General features: G+C 45.6%; 1 protein-coding gene across 5 annotated transcripts in view; it reads right to left on the bottom strand.

Moving 5' to 3' along the window:
• Positions 1-11,134: 11,134 nt before the first annotated feature.
• The window catches only part of SBNO1 (strawberry notch homolog 1), a 57,698-nt gene continuing 50,241 nt past the window's right edge, over positions 11,135-18,591 (bottom strand). For all 5 annotated transcript variants that reach the window (XM_027044291.2, XM_027044293.2, XM_027044294.2 and 2 more), the window contains one exon: positions 11,135-17,472. In XM_027044291.2, coding sequence (XP_026900092.1) covers positions 17,330-17,472 — 143 coding nt within the window. In that variant the 3' untranslated portion in view covers positions 11,135-17,329. The remainder of the gene's footprint in view (positions 17,473-18,591) is intronic.

The following is an 18,591-nucleotide window of genomic DNA, read 5'->3' as shown; positions in this document are numbered from 1 at the left end:
AGGGTCCCACAGGGTAGTACTGTTCAATAGAAATACAAATGCGAGCCACAAACATCATTTTCAATTTTTTAGTGGTCACAGTTTAGAAAGTAAAAGACACTGGCAAAATTGATCATACACTTAACCCAATATGTCTTGAGCAGAATGATTTGATTATATCATGAACATAAATTAAGGTACTTTATATTCTTTTCATCTTACAGCCTTCAAAACCTAGCGTGTATTGTACACTCATAGGACATCTTAATTCAAACTAGCCACATTTCTTTTTTTTTTTGTTATTAAAAAAAATTTTTTTAATGTTTATTTTAGAGAGAGAGAGACAGAGCGTGAGCAGGGGAGGGAGGGGCAGAGAGAGAGGGAGATACAGAATCTGAAGCAAGCTCCAGGCTCTGCGCTGTGAGGACAGAGCCCGGCACAGGGCTTGAACCCATGAACCACAAGATTATGACCTGAGCCGAAGTCGGATGCTTAAGTGACTGAGCCACCCAGGCGCCCCCCTGGACTAGCCACAGTTCAAGTGTGCAATAGCCACGAGAGTTAGCGGGTTTCCTATTGGACAGTGCAGGGCTAGAAGCTGCAAGCACAGAGCTCACAAAGCACACACACCTGGGTACTAAATCTGGCTCCACCCGTTAACTGTTTGTGTCTTCCTTGGCACAAGAATCTGATTCTCAGCGACCTGCCCCATCCCTCCGACAAATGGTCTGGGCTATTCTCTTTCGATGTTAATTTTTGTTAACGTTCATCTGTTTTCGAAAGTCAGAGCGAGACAGATCTTGAGCGAGGGAGGGGCAGAAAGAGAGGGAGACACAGAATCTGAAGCAGGCTCCAGGCTCTGAGCTGTCAGCACAGAGGCCGAGGCGGGGCTCGAACCCACAGGCTGTGAGATCATGACCTGTATCAAAATCAGACGCTTAACTGACCGAGCCACCAAGGTGCCCCTCCTTTTGTTTTTAATTGACGTATAATTTCCTTAGCACAAAATTTCCCCTTTAAAATATACAATTTACTGGTTTTGGGTATGCTCACCGTTGTGCAGCCATCACCAGTACCTAATTCTAGGACATTTTTGTCACCCCCAAAAGACACCCAATGGCTGTCACTCCTCATTTCTCACTACCTCTGGCTTTAGGCAACCAGTAACCTAAATTCTGTCTCTACGACGTTACGTATGCCCGACACTTCATATCAATGGGATTATAGAGGGGCGCCTGGGTGGCTCAGCCAGTTGAGTGTCCGCCTCTTGATTTCAGCTCCGGTCATGATCTCACCGTAAGAGTCCGAGCCCCAACCCCGGGCTGTGCACTGACAACGCGGAGCCTACATGGGAGTCTCTGTCTCCCTCTCTTTCTGCCCCTCCCCTGCTCACTCTCTCTCAAAATAAATAAACATTAACTAACTAAATAAATAAATAAAAATGGAATTATACAATACATGACCTTTTGTCCCTGGCTTCTTTCACTTGGCATGGTGTTCTTAAGGTTCATCCATGTTGTAACACATACCAGTACTCTGTTCCTTTTTATGGCTGACTAATATTCCACTGTATAGATAAACTACATTTTGTTTACCTCCTTACCCGTTGAGGTACATCTGGATTCTTTCCACTTTCTGGCTCTTGTGAATAGGGCGGCTGTAAACATGGGTGTGCAAGTGTCTGTGTGAACACGTTTCCAGTCCTTTGGGATCTATACCCAGGAATGGAATCCCTAGGCCATGTGGTAACTCCGTTTCATTTTTTGAGACACTATCAGACTGCTTTCCACAGTGTCTGTGCTATTTCCCCCTCCCACCAGTGATGTGTTAAGTGGCCCAGTATCTCCACGTCTTCACCAACATTTTTATTTTCTGCCTTTTTTTTTTTAAGGCTTCCTAGTGAGTACAGACTGGTATCTCATGACTGATTTACATCTCTCCCTAACAAATAGTGATGTCGAACATCTTTTCCTGTGCTCCCCAGCCATTTGTATATCTTCTTTGGAAAAATGTCTATTCTGATCCTTTGCCCGTTTTTTATGTTTTTTTTTTTAACATTTATTTATTTTTGAGAGAGAGAAGAGAGAGCGTGAGCAGAGGAGGGGCAGAGAGAGAGGGAGACACAAAATCCCAAGCAGGCTCCAGGCTCTGAGCTGTCAGCACAGAGCCCAAAGCAGGGCTCAAACTCATGAACAGTGAGGTCATGACCTGAGCCAAAGTTGGACGCTTAACCAACTGAGCCACCCAGGCACCCCTTTGATGCTTTTTTTTTTTTTTAAGATTTTATTTTTAAGTACTCTCTACACCCAATGTGGGGCTCAAACTTAAAGAATTCTTTTATGTATTCTGGAAACCAGTTTCTTCTCAGATATATAAATTGTAAATAGTTTCTTCCATTCTGTGGGTTGTCTTTTCATTTTCTTTCTTTCTTTTTTTTTTAGTTTATTTATTTGAGAGACAGAGAGTGTGCCCATGAGCGGGGAAGGGGCAGCGAGAGAGAGGGAGAGAGAGAGAGAGAGAGAGAGAGAGAGAGAGAGAATTCCAAAGCAGGCTCTGCACTGACAGCACAGGGCTCGAACCTATGAACCTCCAGATCATGGCCTGAGCCAAAATCAAGAGTTGGACACTGAACTGACCGAGCTACCCAGGCGTCCCTGTTTTTTCATTATTATTTTTTTTTTTTAACGTTTATTTATTTTTGAGACAGAGAGAGACAGAGCATGAACGGGGGAGGGTCAGAGAGAGAGGGAGACACAGAATCCGAAACAGGCTCTAGGCTCCTAGCTGTCAGCACAGAGCCCGACGCGGGGCTCGAACTCACGGACCACGAGATCGTGACCTGAGCTGAAGTCGGCCGCTTAACCGACTGAGCCACCCAGGCGCCCCTGTTTTTTCATTATCTTGATACTGTCCTTGGACACACACAGATTCTTAATTTGATTGAGGTCTGATTTATCTATTTTTCCCCCTTTGGTTTGCTTGTACTTTTGGTGTCCTATCAATTCCAAGGTCACGGAGATTTTCACCTACACTTCCTTCAACGAGTTTTATAGGTTTTGTTCTTACGTTTAGGTGTTTAACCCATCTTTAAATTATTTTTGTGTGTATGGTGTGAGGGGGGGTCCAAGTTCATCCTTTGTATGTGTATCTAGTTGGTCCAGTACCATTTATTGAAAAGACTATTTTTCCCCATTGAATGGTCTTGACAGCCTTGTTGAAAATCAATAGATGATAAATGTGAGGGTTTATTTCTGGACTCTCAGTTCTGTTCCATTGACCTATATATATATATATATTTTTTTAATCAAAAAAATTTTTTTAAATTTATGTTTATTTTTGAGAGAGAGACAGAGTGTGAGCAAGGGAGGGGCAGAGAGAGAGGCAGACACAGAATCCGAAGCAGGCTCCAGGCTCTGAGCTGTCAGCACAGAGTCCGACACGGGGCTCAAACTCATGGACCTCGAGATCATGACCTGAGCTGAAGTCAGAAACCCAACTGATTGAGCCACCCAGACACCACATCCACCTATATTTCTATCCTTAAACCAAAATGGCACTGCTTCGATCACCCTGGCCTTGGGTAGGGTGAAGTCAGCTTTGAATTTAGGAAGGGTGAGCACTCCAACTTTCTCTTTTTCAAGCTTGTTTTGACTATTCTGGGTTCCTTGTAATTCCATACAAGTTTTAGAATCGGCTTGTCCATTTTTGCAATCAATCAATAACAACTGGAATTCCGATAGGGTTCATATTAAATCTGTGTATGAAAGTCGGGAGTATTGCTACCTCTTTTTTAGTGTTTGTTTATTTTGAGAGAGCGTGAGCACAAGCAGAAGAGGGACAGAGAGAGAGGATCCCAAGCAGGTTCCATGCAGTCAGGACAGAGCCCGACCCACGAACCTTGAGATGTGACCTGAGCCAAAATCAAGAGTCAGACGCTGACCCGACTGAGTCCCCCAGGCGCCCCAGGACATATTGTCATCTTAATCGCAACATATGTCCTCCAGCCCACGAACGCAGGAAGTCTTTACGCTTAGGTTTTTTTCCCTTTGATTTCAGCAATGTTTTACAGTCCACAGTGTTCAAGTCTTATAATTCTTTGGTTAAAATTATTCCTGAGTATTTCACTATTTTTGATGCTGTTGAAAATGGAATTGTCTTCTTGATTTTGGATTGTGCACTGCTAGTGTATACAAATACAACTGATTTTTCTGTGTTGTCGTGTATCCTGCAACTTCCCTGAACTTACTCTTTGGCTCTTACGCTCACTCTTTGGAACTTACTCTTTGAACTGACTTGCTTGTGTCTATACGGTTTCTCTAGGATTTTCTGTATATAAGATCATGTCATCTGTAAAGAGTTTTACTTCTTCCTTTCCAAGTGGGATGTCTTTCATTTTTCCCTTTCTTGCCTAATTGCCTTAACTAGAATCTCAAGAACAATTTGGGCATAGGTGATGAGAACAGACATCCTTGTCTTGTTTCCGATTTAGGGGGAAAGATTTCAGTGTTTCACCAGTAAGTATGATGTTCACTGTGGGCTTTTCATAGATGCCCTTTATCAGGTGGAGGAATTTCTCTTCTATCACTAGTCTGTTGAGTGTTTTTATCATCAGAGTTGGATTTTGTCAAGGGCGTTTTTCTGCGTCTCTTGAGAAGATCATGTGGGATTTCTTTTGCCTTTATTCAACAAATATTTGAGAGTCTCCTGAGTGCCAGACGCTATTCTAGGGGGCACCAAAGGAAGACAAGCCCCATGCTGTCATGAGACTTCCTGTTCTAGGCACAGCAGCCACACTTAGCTCTCCCCCTTCCCCCCACCACATGGGAGTCATTACCTCACCCCTCACCTCCCACTGTTTCTTATTCTTCTTCAGGCCAGACTGGGTGATGAGTCTGGTTCTTGTTCATCCTCACACCTAAGCCTTCATGAAACTTGCCCCTATGTTTCAGCACGCAAACTTCTGCTCGTCTATCAAAGCCCGGCTCAACTCTCCCACCTCTGAAAAGTCTCCCCTGGCTGGCTGCCCTCTACTGGTGTCTGCTCTTGTGTTTAATCTGGCCCGCCTCCTCGAGTCTTGAGCTTCCTGAAAGAAAAGAGTTGCATCCTTGCGTGTTCTAGTCAGGCACATACAACATTTCATAAATGGCCTCCTTACGGTCCTAGAAAGGAGATGAGTTCTCCTCTGGAGGAAGGTCTGCAGTTCCTCTCTCTTTTCCTGCTCACAGCTCACGTCCCGTAACCGACGCCTTTGTCTCCTTGCGCTGCCATAACAAATTACCCGGAACTTGGCTTGAAACAAAGGAAGTGTGTTCTCTCACGCTTCTGGGGGTCAGAAGCCTGAAGTCAAGGTGTTCCCTCCAAGACTCCAGGGAAGAATCCTCTGCTCTCCCAGCGGCTGGTGGCTCCAGGTGTCCCTTGGCTTGTGGCCACATCATTCCAAGCCAGTCTTCACACGGCCTTCCTCTCTCCTTGTCTTCTCCCCTCATATGAACACTTGTCATTGGATTTAGGGACCACCCGAATCTAGGATGATCTCATGTCGAGATCCTTTTTTTTTATTACTTTTTAAATGTTTATTTTGAGAGAGAGAGAGAGAGAGAGAGAATCCCAAGCAGGCTCTGCGCTTCAGCACCCAGAGCCTGATGTGGTGCTCAAACCCACAAACCGTGATGACCTGGGCCGAAACCGAGAGCTGGCCACTCAACCGACTAAGCCACCCAGGCGCCCCTCATCTTGAGATCCTTAATTACACCTGCAGAGATATCTGCCCCCCCCCCCAAAGGTCACATTCCAGGTGGACACATCTTTTAGGAGGCAACCATTCAACCCACTACAACAGGCTTCAAAAACGACTTGGATTTCCCCCCCTTTCTTCTGTTCCTTCTGTCTCTGAGTTAAAACCCCTCAAAGGAGAAGAAAACAGACCTAGTGGCTCCATTCAAAACGTGTCTGTGATGACACTCAAAGAACCTTTTAATGAGTGGTTTTAGAATGATCTAGAATGGTTCCTCATTAGTTTAATGGGCATTTCGCAGATTGGCTTGCCAGGAGCAGAGCAGATGAAGGAGACCGGAAGCCTGGTGAAAGAGCTTGACGTAAATCAGAACAACATTATTAAAATAATGCTCTGGATCCATATACTTCTCCTTAGCCCTCAGCTTATTTAACCTCCCTGGGCTTTAGTTTCAACTGTAAGTTTGGGGATTTGATGGGACAGAGCTCTAAGAATTCTGGGAACTCCAACATCTTAAGAAAGCAGGGAGACAATGCACAGCACAGACCATTTTCTCTAATGATCTCTAAAGCATCAGCCCAGAAAGGCCTTTGCATCATCACGTTGGAGCCATTTCCATCACTGGACAACATTCTGGAGCAATCTGCTCAAAGTGGGCCGCACTTGGTAAGAAGGGGGAGTCATAGGACTGGGGGAATATAGAAATTCTATTTAAGTGGGCTTTACTGTGTACCTATTAGCACAGCAGCATACACAGAACTTACAAATAACCTAATCAACAGTAGTAAAGGTATTCTCAGAAAAAAAAAACTTAAAAAAAATTTTTTTAACGTTTATTCATCTTTGAGAGACAGAGAGAGACAGAGCATGAGCAGGGAAAGGGCAGAGAGAGGGAGACACGGAATCCGAAGCAGTCTCCAGGCTCTGAGCCGTCAGCCCAGAGCCCGACGTGGGGCTTGAACTCATGAACTGCGAGATCATGACCTGAGCCGAAGTCAGACGCTCAACCGACTGAGCCACCCAGGCGCCCCGGAAAAAAACCTTTTTGAATATATGACCAAAAAATTTGGAGACCAGTGACCTAAGAAACTAGTTAGGTAGGCAGTTTGACTGCCAGACAAGTTGTGGGTTGCAGTATCATGGTTAGCTTATCACAATCAGTGACTCCAATGTGGCATTATGCCCTCAGGACAGTAAAACTAGACTTGATTTTATATCAAGTCAGGTTTTGATCAGAGATCCATTCCCAAATGTATTAATTTTCGGTTCGGTTTCTGCCATTACTCCCGTTTGTAGGCCAGGAGCCAGCAAGCTTCTCCTGCAAGGGGTCAGATAACCAACTTTTAGGCTTTGCCATATAGTTTGGCCATACAGCCTCTCCCATTGTAGCACTGAAGCAGCCTTACACAATACATAGAAGGAAAGGCATGACTGCGTGCCAATAAAACTTTGTTTACAACACTGAAATTTGGATGGCATGTGACTTTCGCGTGTTATAAAACAATCCTTTTATTGTTTTCAACCATTTAAGAATGTAAAAACTATTCCGAGCTTGCAGGGTCATTCGAAAACAGGTGATGCACTGGTTTTGACCCGTGGACTGTAGTTTGCCAATCCCTGTTTTAGACTACAAAATTTGTTTCTCAAGCTTGATTCCCTGTGGGTAGAACACCAAAAAACAGGGCACGTAAACCTTCGAGGGCAGAATGAACTTAGTTTCAGATCGATACCTCTGAACAAGAAACACACTCAAAAAATAAACTGTGGGAACACAAAGTTAAACAAAAACCCAGGATTCACGCGGGAACTGAGAGAAATGCGTACTTTATCTTGATCTTAGGCTCGAGACGAAAATGGGGGATGTTTTGGAGTCTTCCTGTTCTAACCAGCGGGCACCTTCACGAAACACTCACCTTCCTACCATGGGTTCACGCTGTTACGTTTCCTACCATCCTAATTTATTCTAGTTTGGATTTCTCTAGTAATTAAGGGCTCGCACATCAATCTTTGTTGAAAGCTTATCTCACCTGGAACCAAAGGTGAGCATTTTGGCGTTTGTGTTGCTAGAAGAGGTCCCCTCCAGAGTTCCCCCAGGAAGGGATACTGAAGAAACGGGCGGGCGAGACGGGCTACCTTGAGGGGTGGAACGGCCCCCGAGGGGCTGCGGGGGCGAGCGGTAGGAGGGGAAGCAGGTTTCGCTGTGTGTTCTCGTCTGCCGATCGGCTTCGCTCCCGTGGTATTATTTAAGCGAACGACTAACCCGAAACGTTAAGTCTCCCAGACTGATGTAGCAGCCACGTAGTCCTCCTGCCCTTGCCTGATACTCTGTGGTAATTCTTAAATGAGTAGGGTTTGGTGATTTGGAACCAACCGCAAGGCACTTGCCTCTCCTAACCCAATAGTGCACTTGATGCCCGGCGTGGGTAGCTTTCGGGAGACGAAGCCAACGTGCCGAGAATCGGACTCTAAAAATAAGCATCTTGCACATTTCTTTTAGCCTCTTTTCTCTCCATAAAGGCCTCCACAGATGGCTTCTTTACATCATGCTCTCAAATGACTAGCTGTTAAATATTCATACTTATGGAAATGGTACTGTACATGCTCCAACCCCCCAGCCAGTTAACATTTGTATTTTCCGTATCTCAAGGCCCTTGTTCTTGGGCCTTGTCCTCTGTAGAACACAAACTCGTGCACACACACACACACACACACACCCATCGTAGACACCAACTTTTTGCCTCTTTATGACTAATTTGCCTAGAATAGTTCTTTTATTGTTAAAGTTTGTTTTATTTATCTTGAGAAGGGGGTGGGACAGAGAGAGAGAACCCCAAGTAGCGTCCACGCCATCAGCGTAGAGCTCAACTCCGGGCTTGAACTCATAAAACCGTGAGATCACGACCTGAGCCTAAGTCAAGAGTCGGATGCTTAACCGAATGAGCCCCCCCCCGCGTGCCCCTCGGGCAGTAGTTCTTGACCAAGGGGAGATCCTGCCCCTCAGAGGACATTTGGCCACGTCTGGAGACACCTGGAGCTGTCGCAACCGGGAGGACAGCAGCGCGTACCACTGGCATCTCATGCGTTAGGACCAGGGATGCTGCTGCACTTCCCACGACAACAAACGGGACAGCACCTCACGAAGAATGGCCCGGCCCAAATGTCAATAGCGTGAAGGCCCAGGGTCCCACGGTGAGGCTGAAAGCAGACTTGAAAACACCGACGGGGAACAAAGTCCAAGCAAACTGGAACTAAAAACTCGGGGATGGTGGAGGCGTCCAATGAAGGTCAGGTCTCTTAATTTCTTATTCAGGTTAATACTAAGGTTATACCTTTAAGGGGCGCCTGGGTGGCTCAGTCAGTTAAGCGCTTGACTTCGGCTCAGGTCATGATCTCATGGTTCCTGAGTTCGAGCCCCGAGCGGGGCTCTGTGCCAGCAGCTCAGAGCCTGGAGCACGCTTTGGATTTTGTCTCCCTCTAGTCTCTGCCCCTCTCTCACTCACACTCTGTGTTTCTCAAATAAATAAATAAATACATGTAAAAAAATTTTTTTAAAGTCCTGTTTCAGTCTTTAAGCTCAGCTTACAAATATTTTATCTTGTATTTTTAAAAGATTTTTATTTTTTAATTTTTTTTTCAACGTTTTTATTTATTTTTTGGGGGGACAGAGAGAGACAGAGCATGAACGGGGTAGGGGCAGAGAGAGAGGGAGACACAGAATCGGAAACAGCCTCCAGGCTCCGAGCCATCAGTCCAGAGCGTGACGCGGGGCTCAAACTCACGGACCGCGAGATCGTGACCTGGCTGAAGTCGGACGCTCAACCGACTGCGCCACCCAGGCGCCCCAAAAGATTTTTACTTTTTAAGTAATCTCTATGCCCAATGTGGGGCTCAGACCCACAACCCTGAGATCAAGAGTCGCATGCTCTACTGACTGAGCCGGCCAGGTGCCCCCTCAACTTACACGTATTTTAATAAAATTTTAGTTAAAATGTAGAACACTCCCTTTCACTCATTCCATTAATACTCAATTATCTCACATATTTGACAGATTAAATCCCCCTAAACATTAACACCATTTACAAACTTGATTCAATTCCCTCAAGGATTTCAAGCTACAAATTGAGATGGTCCTCTTAAGCATTTCAAACCCCACAAAGACTCACAAATAAGCTGTATTCCAAACATTAAAAAAAAAAAAAAAAGTCCATCCACGCGTTCTCACCCTGCCTCCCGCTGCCTTTCTCCAGGACAACAGTGCTGGCTCCTGGCCCAGGCCACCTAGGCTGGACGGGAGCCCACCCCGCGCCGGCTCCCAGATCTGCGCTGGTCTCATCTGTAAAGAGGGAGGGACTCCAGCCTCCCAGGGAAGGTGGCTCGTCTTTCCGTGGTGTCCTCTCATCTGTCCATTCCCTGTTCTCTGGCTTCCCAAGGCCAGCGCAAGACTGGGCCTCCTGGCCGATCCTTCTCAACGAGCTCCAGAGCTCAGCGGGAGCACAACACTGCGGCGCACCGGCCTCCACCCGTCCCAGCTTCTCCGGTCACTCGCCTCCCGGGCCTCCCCTGCTCGGGCACACGTGAGCATTCCTGCTGTTTTCCTAACTGCCAGGTCCGCAGGAATCTCCCGTGCTCGTTCGTCTGCTGTCTCGACAGTAGAGGAAGTACCCGCGAGGAACCACCCGTGGGGACAGCATGTGACCCGATGCCAGACACACGCTTCTTCTTAAACTCTTACTAAATACAGGCACCAACCCCCCCCAAATTGGAAACTGAACACCTTTCACAGCTCACGAGCCAAGTAACTTCACCTGAGAACGAGGGAGGGCCTGAAGACCAGGGAAATGAAGACAGAGAACACCCCACAGCCACCGGCATACACTAGGCACTCCGTATTCCCGGACAGTTTTCTACATCAAACATTTTCAGTTTTTTCAGAAGCAGAGCTCGGATCGTGGACTGGGTGGCTCAACGCCAGGAATGAATGATTTTAAACGAGAGCCTCGTGCCTGCCTCCACGTCCTCCGATGCTGGCGGCCACCCTTCTGTTCCGTGGCATCGCTCAGGGAAGACACTCGAGAGGGGAGGCCTCAGGAGCCGCGGGAGGCCGGAGGACCCCAGCCCGGGCCCTACCGCACTGTCCGCGGGTGCGGCGGTGTGCACGCTTCTCGCCCCAAAGAGTGCCGGCTTCTGGGGCGCCTGGGTGGGTGTCGGTTAAGTGACCGACTCTTGATTTTGGCTCAGGTCATGATCTCACGGTTCGTGGATCGAGCCCCATGCCAGGCTCTGGGCTGACCCGCTTGGGGCTGACTCCCAAGCAGGCTCCACTTGGGAGTCTCTGCCCCACCCCCACTCTCTCCCTCTCAAAATAAACAAACTTAAGAGGTGCTCGGCACCCAGATAAAGAACACACAGAGTGGGAAAAAGTGTATTAGCCAGTTTAATTTATTTAAGAATCTTACAAAAAAAGAAAACAAAACAAAAACCACAACAACAAAAAACTAAATACAGAATTGGTTATGCTTCATGGTTGATCGTTTTTTACTTGCGAGGGTAAACCTCGCTAAATGCAGCCGACACATTTTTATTGCATGAGACCCAATTTTTAAAGTTACACATCAAAATGGTTGGAACAGTCATTTCTGGACACTCGGTACTGTTTTCATCACGGAAGGCTGAACGGAGCAGTGCAGTATCATCAGAACAGTGCGTACCCTTCGTACACTGACAGACATTCAAGACAGAGTAGCAATATAAAAAGGGAGATTTAAAAAAAGAGAACCAAATAAAAACAACCAAGAGTTTACATCCACCTCTGTTTTCAAATTGTCTTTGGATTCCATCAGACGTTGTCTCAAGATGCACCAAGTCAGATCAGTAAAGGAGGAAGATCTATGCCTACGTATAAAAGTATCCTTTGCTCAGCGGAGGTAGAACCTGGCAAAAGTTTTATTGCAGAGATACAGCGGCGTACCTCTTCCCACCTCTCATGGTTGATGGTAGATACAAGTGGTTATTGAAAAATAATATCAGTAGTTTGCAAATTCAGTATAAACCGTGAACAGGATGAGTTTTTTCTAATGGCGGTGAGACTGCAGATGTGCTACGTAGAAAAAAAGCTCTCTGCCCCCTAAAGGGGAAGTCAGAAAGGAGGCTCAAGCTTCTATCCTCTTCAGTGCCACAAATACTGTCATAGCAAGAAAGGCCCTTGGGGCGGTGGTGGGGAGGGGAGGCGGAAGGACGAATGGGGTGTCCTCACCGAGGGGCCTGTGGACTGACCCTCGGGCCCGGAGGCGGCCCGAACTGCCAGTGGCAAAGAGAACGGGGCTGGCGCCGCCCCTCGGCACTGCTGCGCACAAGCTGAACCACTCCTCGGGCGCCGGAGGAAGGGGGAGGACGGGGCGGGTTTGGGCCGGGATTCCCACTGGAGCTCATCTCTGACAAGGCCTGACTCAGGACACGCTAGGTTCCCAAGACTTACCTACCTAAATGCAAACAACTTCTCAGTTTTCAGCAAGTGTACCAAGTTCAGTAGTGGTGAGTGGAACATGTATGTGAGGAAAAGGCCCAAGAAATGCCCACGGCAATCCTTCCTCAAAGTTACAGGGGAACATTTCCTTAAAGGTGCAAAATCTTTACATAAAAACCCAATGGTTGCCTCCCGGCTGATGATTGCCACCACTTTCACGAGCCAGCCCAGGGTCTTCCCTATTGGCAACGCTAACTGTCAAGAGGGCCTTATTCTGGCTCGGCACTGGATCTGTGGCCGATCCAGTCAAGGTCAATGCCCCAGTAGCAGTCCACTGGTGGTGCGAGCAGCTCAGGGGATCCTGCTGGCCAGTCCAGCCACAGTTGACTGCCTGCTTTACCCTCAGCGCAGAATCCACCTACGGGCTGAAGGCTCGCGTGAAGCCCCCACAGCAGCTGTGTTGCCCTCTCTGGGAGGACAACGGTTCCTGACAGAACATTCTTCAGCGTTACCTGTCCAAACAGAGACCCACATGTACCGGGCCGGTCTCCCCGTCTGCTCTTTAATATCCCTAACAGGTGAGAGCAGAGGCAGATTACCTGTGCTCCCTGCAAAATAACTGCCTGATTATTTTTTGCAGGTTAATGGTAGAGGCCTGACTTGTTTAATTCAAGAAACAAAAACAAAAACACAGAAACTCTGTGGCAGCAGGCCACAAACCAAGGTTCAGATCTGCAAGATTTTCTTCACAGCTGGAAAGCCACACAGATGAAGGATTTGGTACGGGCCTGAAGAATGGAAAGGGTAGGAGCAAGTCAGGTTACTGAAGAGCTACGTTTGATCCCAAATGCACTGAAGAAGTTAGAGGAGCTTAAAGAAGTCTTGGGAAGAAATGTTTTTTATGTGAAAACATCAGGCTCACTACAGCTTCCAAAGAGCAACATAAATGAGCATAACTAGTCATATAATGACAGTATCAGAAATTGCACTCAAGTACATTCCCCCCAATACAATGCATTGCACACAGTAAAAATTTGTAATAAAAATGCAAAACACAATCAGGCATGTTGAAAAATATTAACACAAAACAGACATAGGAATTCTATAGTCAAGATGCAAAACTGAATCCTAAAATATATGAACAAATTCAACTAAGAAGTTTTTCATACTTTTATATATATATATATAAAAAAATTATAAGATGCCCCGTATGGGAAGTCAAGAAAAGAATAAATAGGATCGAAGGGAGGGGGGAAAGAGAAAGAAAGAGTGGGTAGGGTCCCAATTTACAAGAAATATTTACATTCAGAATTCAAAAGAACTCAGCATTTCTATATATACACATTTATGTACATATATATAAGTACAGCATAAAATCAGAAGGTGGGTTTTGGGATTTCACCTCAAGTACTCAGAAAGAAATTACTAGCTAGCTTGAGTTGCAGGTATCTATTTAGTTGAGTTTCCTTCACTTACATGCCCCTTAAAAGACACCGCATTTGTATCGGATAATTGGCATCCCATGAGGAATTTTCACAAATGGGTTCTGCTCGCGGCTATCGCCACAACGGGGACTGCTTGCCTCATTCCAGCAGCAAAGTGTGCACGGCCCTGCGCGTGGGTTTTGTGGTTAGCCAGGGAGACCCCGGACACAGGAGGGGGAATCAACAAATGCCCATCGTCACAGCGGTTGCCTTTGCCACTGGGATGCCTGAACTAACCAGACATCTGGCTAACTGGATCCCGGCCTAACGGCGACTCTTACGTAGCACCATTCTTAGAAGCTATCAAATATCACCCAGGTAACGTTTTTAAAATGAGTATTTAGATAGGGACCTTCCTCTTAACATCTTACCAAGAACAGGACTGAAAGGGAAAATACTTTTCGTCTCTCTTGCGTGAATTGCGATGCACCAATCATTTGTAATCTGTAGCTTTTTGCCCTCATGCTAACTGGGAAGTAGAAGGGGTAGGGGCAAGGGTTCCCGTTATACAACTGTTAAGTGCTGTGCTGGTCATGCCTGTTAGAAGTTCTAATAGCATCACACGGAGGCTAGCAGAAGAATGCCCCAGAGACTACAGGCACAAAATCGCGCCTCTAAAATGTTATATTCCCCTGGAACTTGGTAATCTAGAACTTTTATCTTCACAGATAAAGCACACTAAAATGAAAAGGGTTATTGTCGCAGCTCAAAAAAATGTCTCAAGTGCTAATTGGACTGGAACAAATATATGTACACAAACACACACTACTACATTGCTTTGGATGCAAGTTCTTGCTAACTTATATACAGATGTAAAGAAAAGGTATTGAAGACTGTATCTGCAACGTAGCAGCAAAAAGGGAAAACTGCTTAGGATATTTACTTTTTGATCAAGTTGTGTTTAAAGACATACTTTGTTAATACTTGTAGGACTTTACACATCATTGATCCCTATCTGGGTAATCTCACTAAACTGCAGATAAAGACCTTGTGGTGTGGAGGTTGCTAGATTAGGGGAACACTAATTCCCCCCAAGATACCATCTGAGCGGCTCTGGACTCAGGAAGCGAGTGGTTTTCAGCACAATCGACACTGTAAACTCTGAAAACGCTAACATGATTTACAATCAAATCTTTGTGCTCAGAGCCATATTGCTAAAAAGGGAGGGAGGAAAGGCATTGCAGGGGCCAAATGGACTCGCATCAGGTTCAGCAAGGCCCTGGGGTCAGACGTGGCATTCAGATCCTGAAACACACGGAGCCGTTTTATAGAAGTCAGCTGTTGTTAAGACTTGGGTTTTTAACAGAGGGGACCCTGAATGCCGGCCAACCTGAACGTGCTGGCTTAGATGAGGATGAGGGCACAGTGTGAAGGTCGTACGTTCAACCTCAAGAGAGGGGGTGAGCAGCGGACTCATGGTGTCCTGATGGGAGGAGCACAGGCGTGTGGCACCTCAGCGCCCACCCCCCCTTACACCAGTTGCCTTTCTGAGGTCTCCTTTCAGACTTTTCAGAGGCCTTATTTCTGGACCTTATTTTTAAAAGCGAAACAATGCTGCTCCTCCAAGAACAGAACACGCCTATGCCCTTTGGTATCAAGACAGCTATTCAAAGAGCCAACACCACATCAGGAATCGTGGGGGTCAACTGACCACATTCGTCTCCCCGGAGGGAGCAGGCTTATCAGGGTTCGGTCCCCGTCCCCAACTCTACTTCACGTTAGTGCGCGGATGGATGCCGAGCGGGCTACCGGATTAAAACAGAGGAACTAACTGGGAAGTTCTGCTGCAGGTGGGACGGTCTGCCCTTGGCTGCCAGCTGGGTCCAGCGGCCCTGACAAAGAACACTGGTTGATATTCACACGGATCACTGCCTGAGATAGAAAGCCTAGACTGAGGATAAAAGTTGCATCCACTTGGCAACACATGCCAAAGAACAGAAATGATTCTCGATGTGTTCTTTCACGTATCAAGCATAAATAAATCCAAAGGAAACGTACGGTAAACTTGACGTAAGCAAACTCGGCCTTAAAGAAACACAGGAAGATGAAAGCCCTAGCCATCACCGAACAGACATCTTGCCTGATTCTGCAAGAAGTTTCAAAAGTGACAAAGGAGAACAATTCAACTTGAGAAACATTCAAAACGACTATCGCTACACCCCTTTCTCGACACCATCTCAGTTTTGAGGGGTAGGTTTTAAGCCCAAAAAGGCTGCCTGGAGTGCCGCGTAACACGCCAGTTCTGCAGAATCCCCGTCACAGACTCTGCCTCTGAAGGTGGTGAGGGCCTAAGCAAGAGTCCACTTCTGGTTAGTAGAACAACTTTTTATTTGACATCTACAAGACTGTGGTATCTTGCAGCTTTTGACCAGGTTTATACAATCTCAATTTTTCAATAGTGCAACCTGTGCAGGCAAAACAAAGGGAAAGGAAAACAAAAGGAAACAAAAAAACCCAATTGTCCCCTCACTTGTTTCATAAACATCTATTATAGGCGAAACAAAACTTACCCATATTATAGATAAGTGTCTATTCACATTTGTACATTACCATTTTTAACAGCTTGAGATAAACTCTACAATGTCTTACAACACATTAAACGATATTCAAGTTACTGGGTAACAACAATAACAACAAGAAATAAACATACAGCAGAAGCCTCAAGTGTTTCCTCATTGTCTAGTTTACAGCTCAAGTACGGTTTCCTTTTTTATGAGTGACAAATTAAGATAATGGAGTAAAAAAAGATTGTTTGCAAGATGGAAGCCGATTTGTACTTCTTTCTAAAACGATCTTTAAGTTAAGGAAAATGTAGTTTTAAGAAAAGCAGGCTTGTAGCCATTTTTGCAGCACACATTAGGAATACTATTAATACATTAAAATTAACTTTCAGAGTTTTACCACCAAAAAAATGTATATACTCATTACCTTGACAAGAAACCTGGGGCAGGGAGAAGAGGGTGAGGGGAATCCGCGGGGTGAGAAGCAATACCCAGGTATAAACACTATAAAAATGCAATAACCAATGCTGTACATCTACAAATGTTTCTCTCCGTTACTTGACTTGTTTTCATCTTGTTTACGCATGCTTTCAAAGACATGCACTGTCAGAACAAAAACTAAAAAAGAACCCGAATGCATGATATGCAACCTTTCATTTCATGCTTTAATAAACCTATTGTTTAATAAGTTGGAAAAAGAAACCAATATATATTTTCTATATTTATAGACTCAAAACACATGCATCTGGGGATAAGTCCCACAGCAATTGCATGGATGTACTGCGTTAACCCTGAGCACTGTGTAACATAAAAGTAAAGCCAGTTTGGGAAGTTCCAAGCATTTTTAAACCAATTGTGGTTTGTAGCCTTTAACAAACTCACAAACAAACAGACACACGCACGCATACATACCCCTCTGCTCACCCAAAGTAAAAGCATATGGGAAGTACCATGGGAAAAGCAAAAGGAAAGACATATGTACCACCATCGGCACTGCTGATTTTCAGTTTTGCTATCTATTCCAGGTTTGTCCTTATTCCCAAAAAAATTAACTAGAGAGAGCACAACTGAAAAAAATTATAATTCTTTGGAAACTGTCCCTGATTTTTATGCAAATGATATGCTTCAACAGCATTTCAGATACATCCATGTTGAAACCTGTCTGTTCTTAAGCGTTGCTCAAGTTGGCGATGCTCTGCGGGTGACGCTGCTGCCAGAGCTGTTTCTGTTGGACCGCAAGCTGTTGAGACTGGTCTGAAGTTGACAGGAGATTTACAAGAGGAGACACACAATTTGCAGGAATGATCAAACCTGCAATTAGAAACAAGAACTTATCAAGGCTATATCCAAGAGAAATCATACTGTGTTTTACAGCTGCACAGCACATTCCAAATGAAGCATAACATTAAGTGTAACAAATAAGACTCCACCCAAACACTAAACGAATACTTGAGAACTGAAACTGCCCCCTCAGAAGTAACCCAATTCCTCAGCAGCATTACTCGCAGAGACCTAAGCATATGCAAAGTCTACAGCAACACTGACTTCTCGGTGGAGGATTGGAAAATGGACTACAGTGTCTCTCTATCTACTGTCTTTGCAGCTCCACAAATGCAGGCGAACACGACCTTCTTTGGGCAGGTATTAATGGACCAACAAGGCTACAGAATAGTGGATGTGAATTCAACTGCTTAGTGAAGCAGGTAATTTCCAAGTGGGCACGCTACAGGCGTTAGCAAACTGTGGAAAGTATACGCCCTCGGTAAAGGAACTTTAACTCCTCCCATGTGGGAACAGGGGCTAGATGTTCCACATAAACTGTGTTGTGCGCGTGCATGCATGTGGTTTTTGAGAAAACAAAACCCAGGCTTTTGATTTTTAAATGTTGGCCAACTAATTCAAATGCAGACTCGCAAAAACTAAAAATATCAAGAGGGTCAAAAAAAAAAAAAAAGGTCATGGACTGACTCTGGCCCATGGGCTGCCAACCTGCAGCCCACAATAAAAAGGAAGGTCGTCGGAAATGCAACAAACACGAAACCACAGGCCAGAGTGCAGTAACGATGAATTCCTGCGAGGCCTGCCATTTAGAGGATGGTGGGAACAGCTGCCCGGTCTGCCCGTGCTCTCTGCTAAAACTCCAGTCCCTCCTCTGTGCAGTGACTGTAGCTCCAGTCTCAATTTGGCTCAATGACTGGAAACGGGTAGACTTCAGAGGATCCTGGGCAAGAGGCTGGGCTCGGTCTTTATACCACAGCCTGCACAGACAGCGACAGTGAGGAAGGGGAGCAAGAACAGCTGAGAGCGGCCTAAAATAAATGACATTGTAACTTCAGCTAGAATCAACAATGCCCATTCAAAGGTTTAACTTCCGTTCAACCTTTTAAGAGCATATAAAACAAGCTCTCCCCCATTACTGGAAGAGATACT

Source organism: Acinonyx jubatus, chromosome D3 (genome assembly GCF_027475565.1).
Source record: "Acinonyx jubatus isolate Ajub_Pintada_27869175 chromosome D3, VMU_Ajub_asm_v1.0, whole genome shotgun sequence".
Lineage (NCBI taxonomy): Eukaryota > Metazoa > Chordata > Mammalia > Carnivora > Felidae > Acinonyx > Acinonyx jubatus.
Note: the sequence above shows the minus strand (reverse complement) of the source record. Positions and strands in the feature narration are given on the sequence as shown.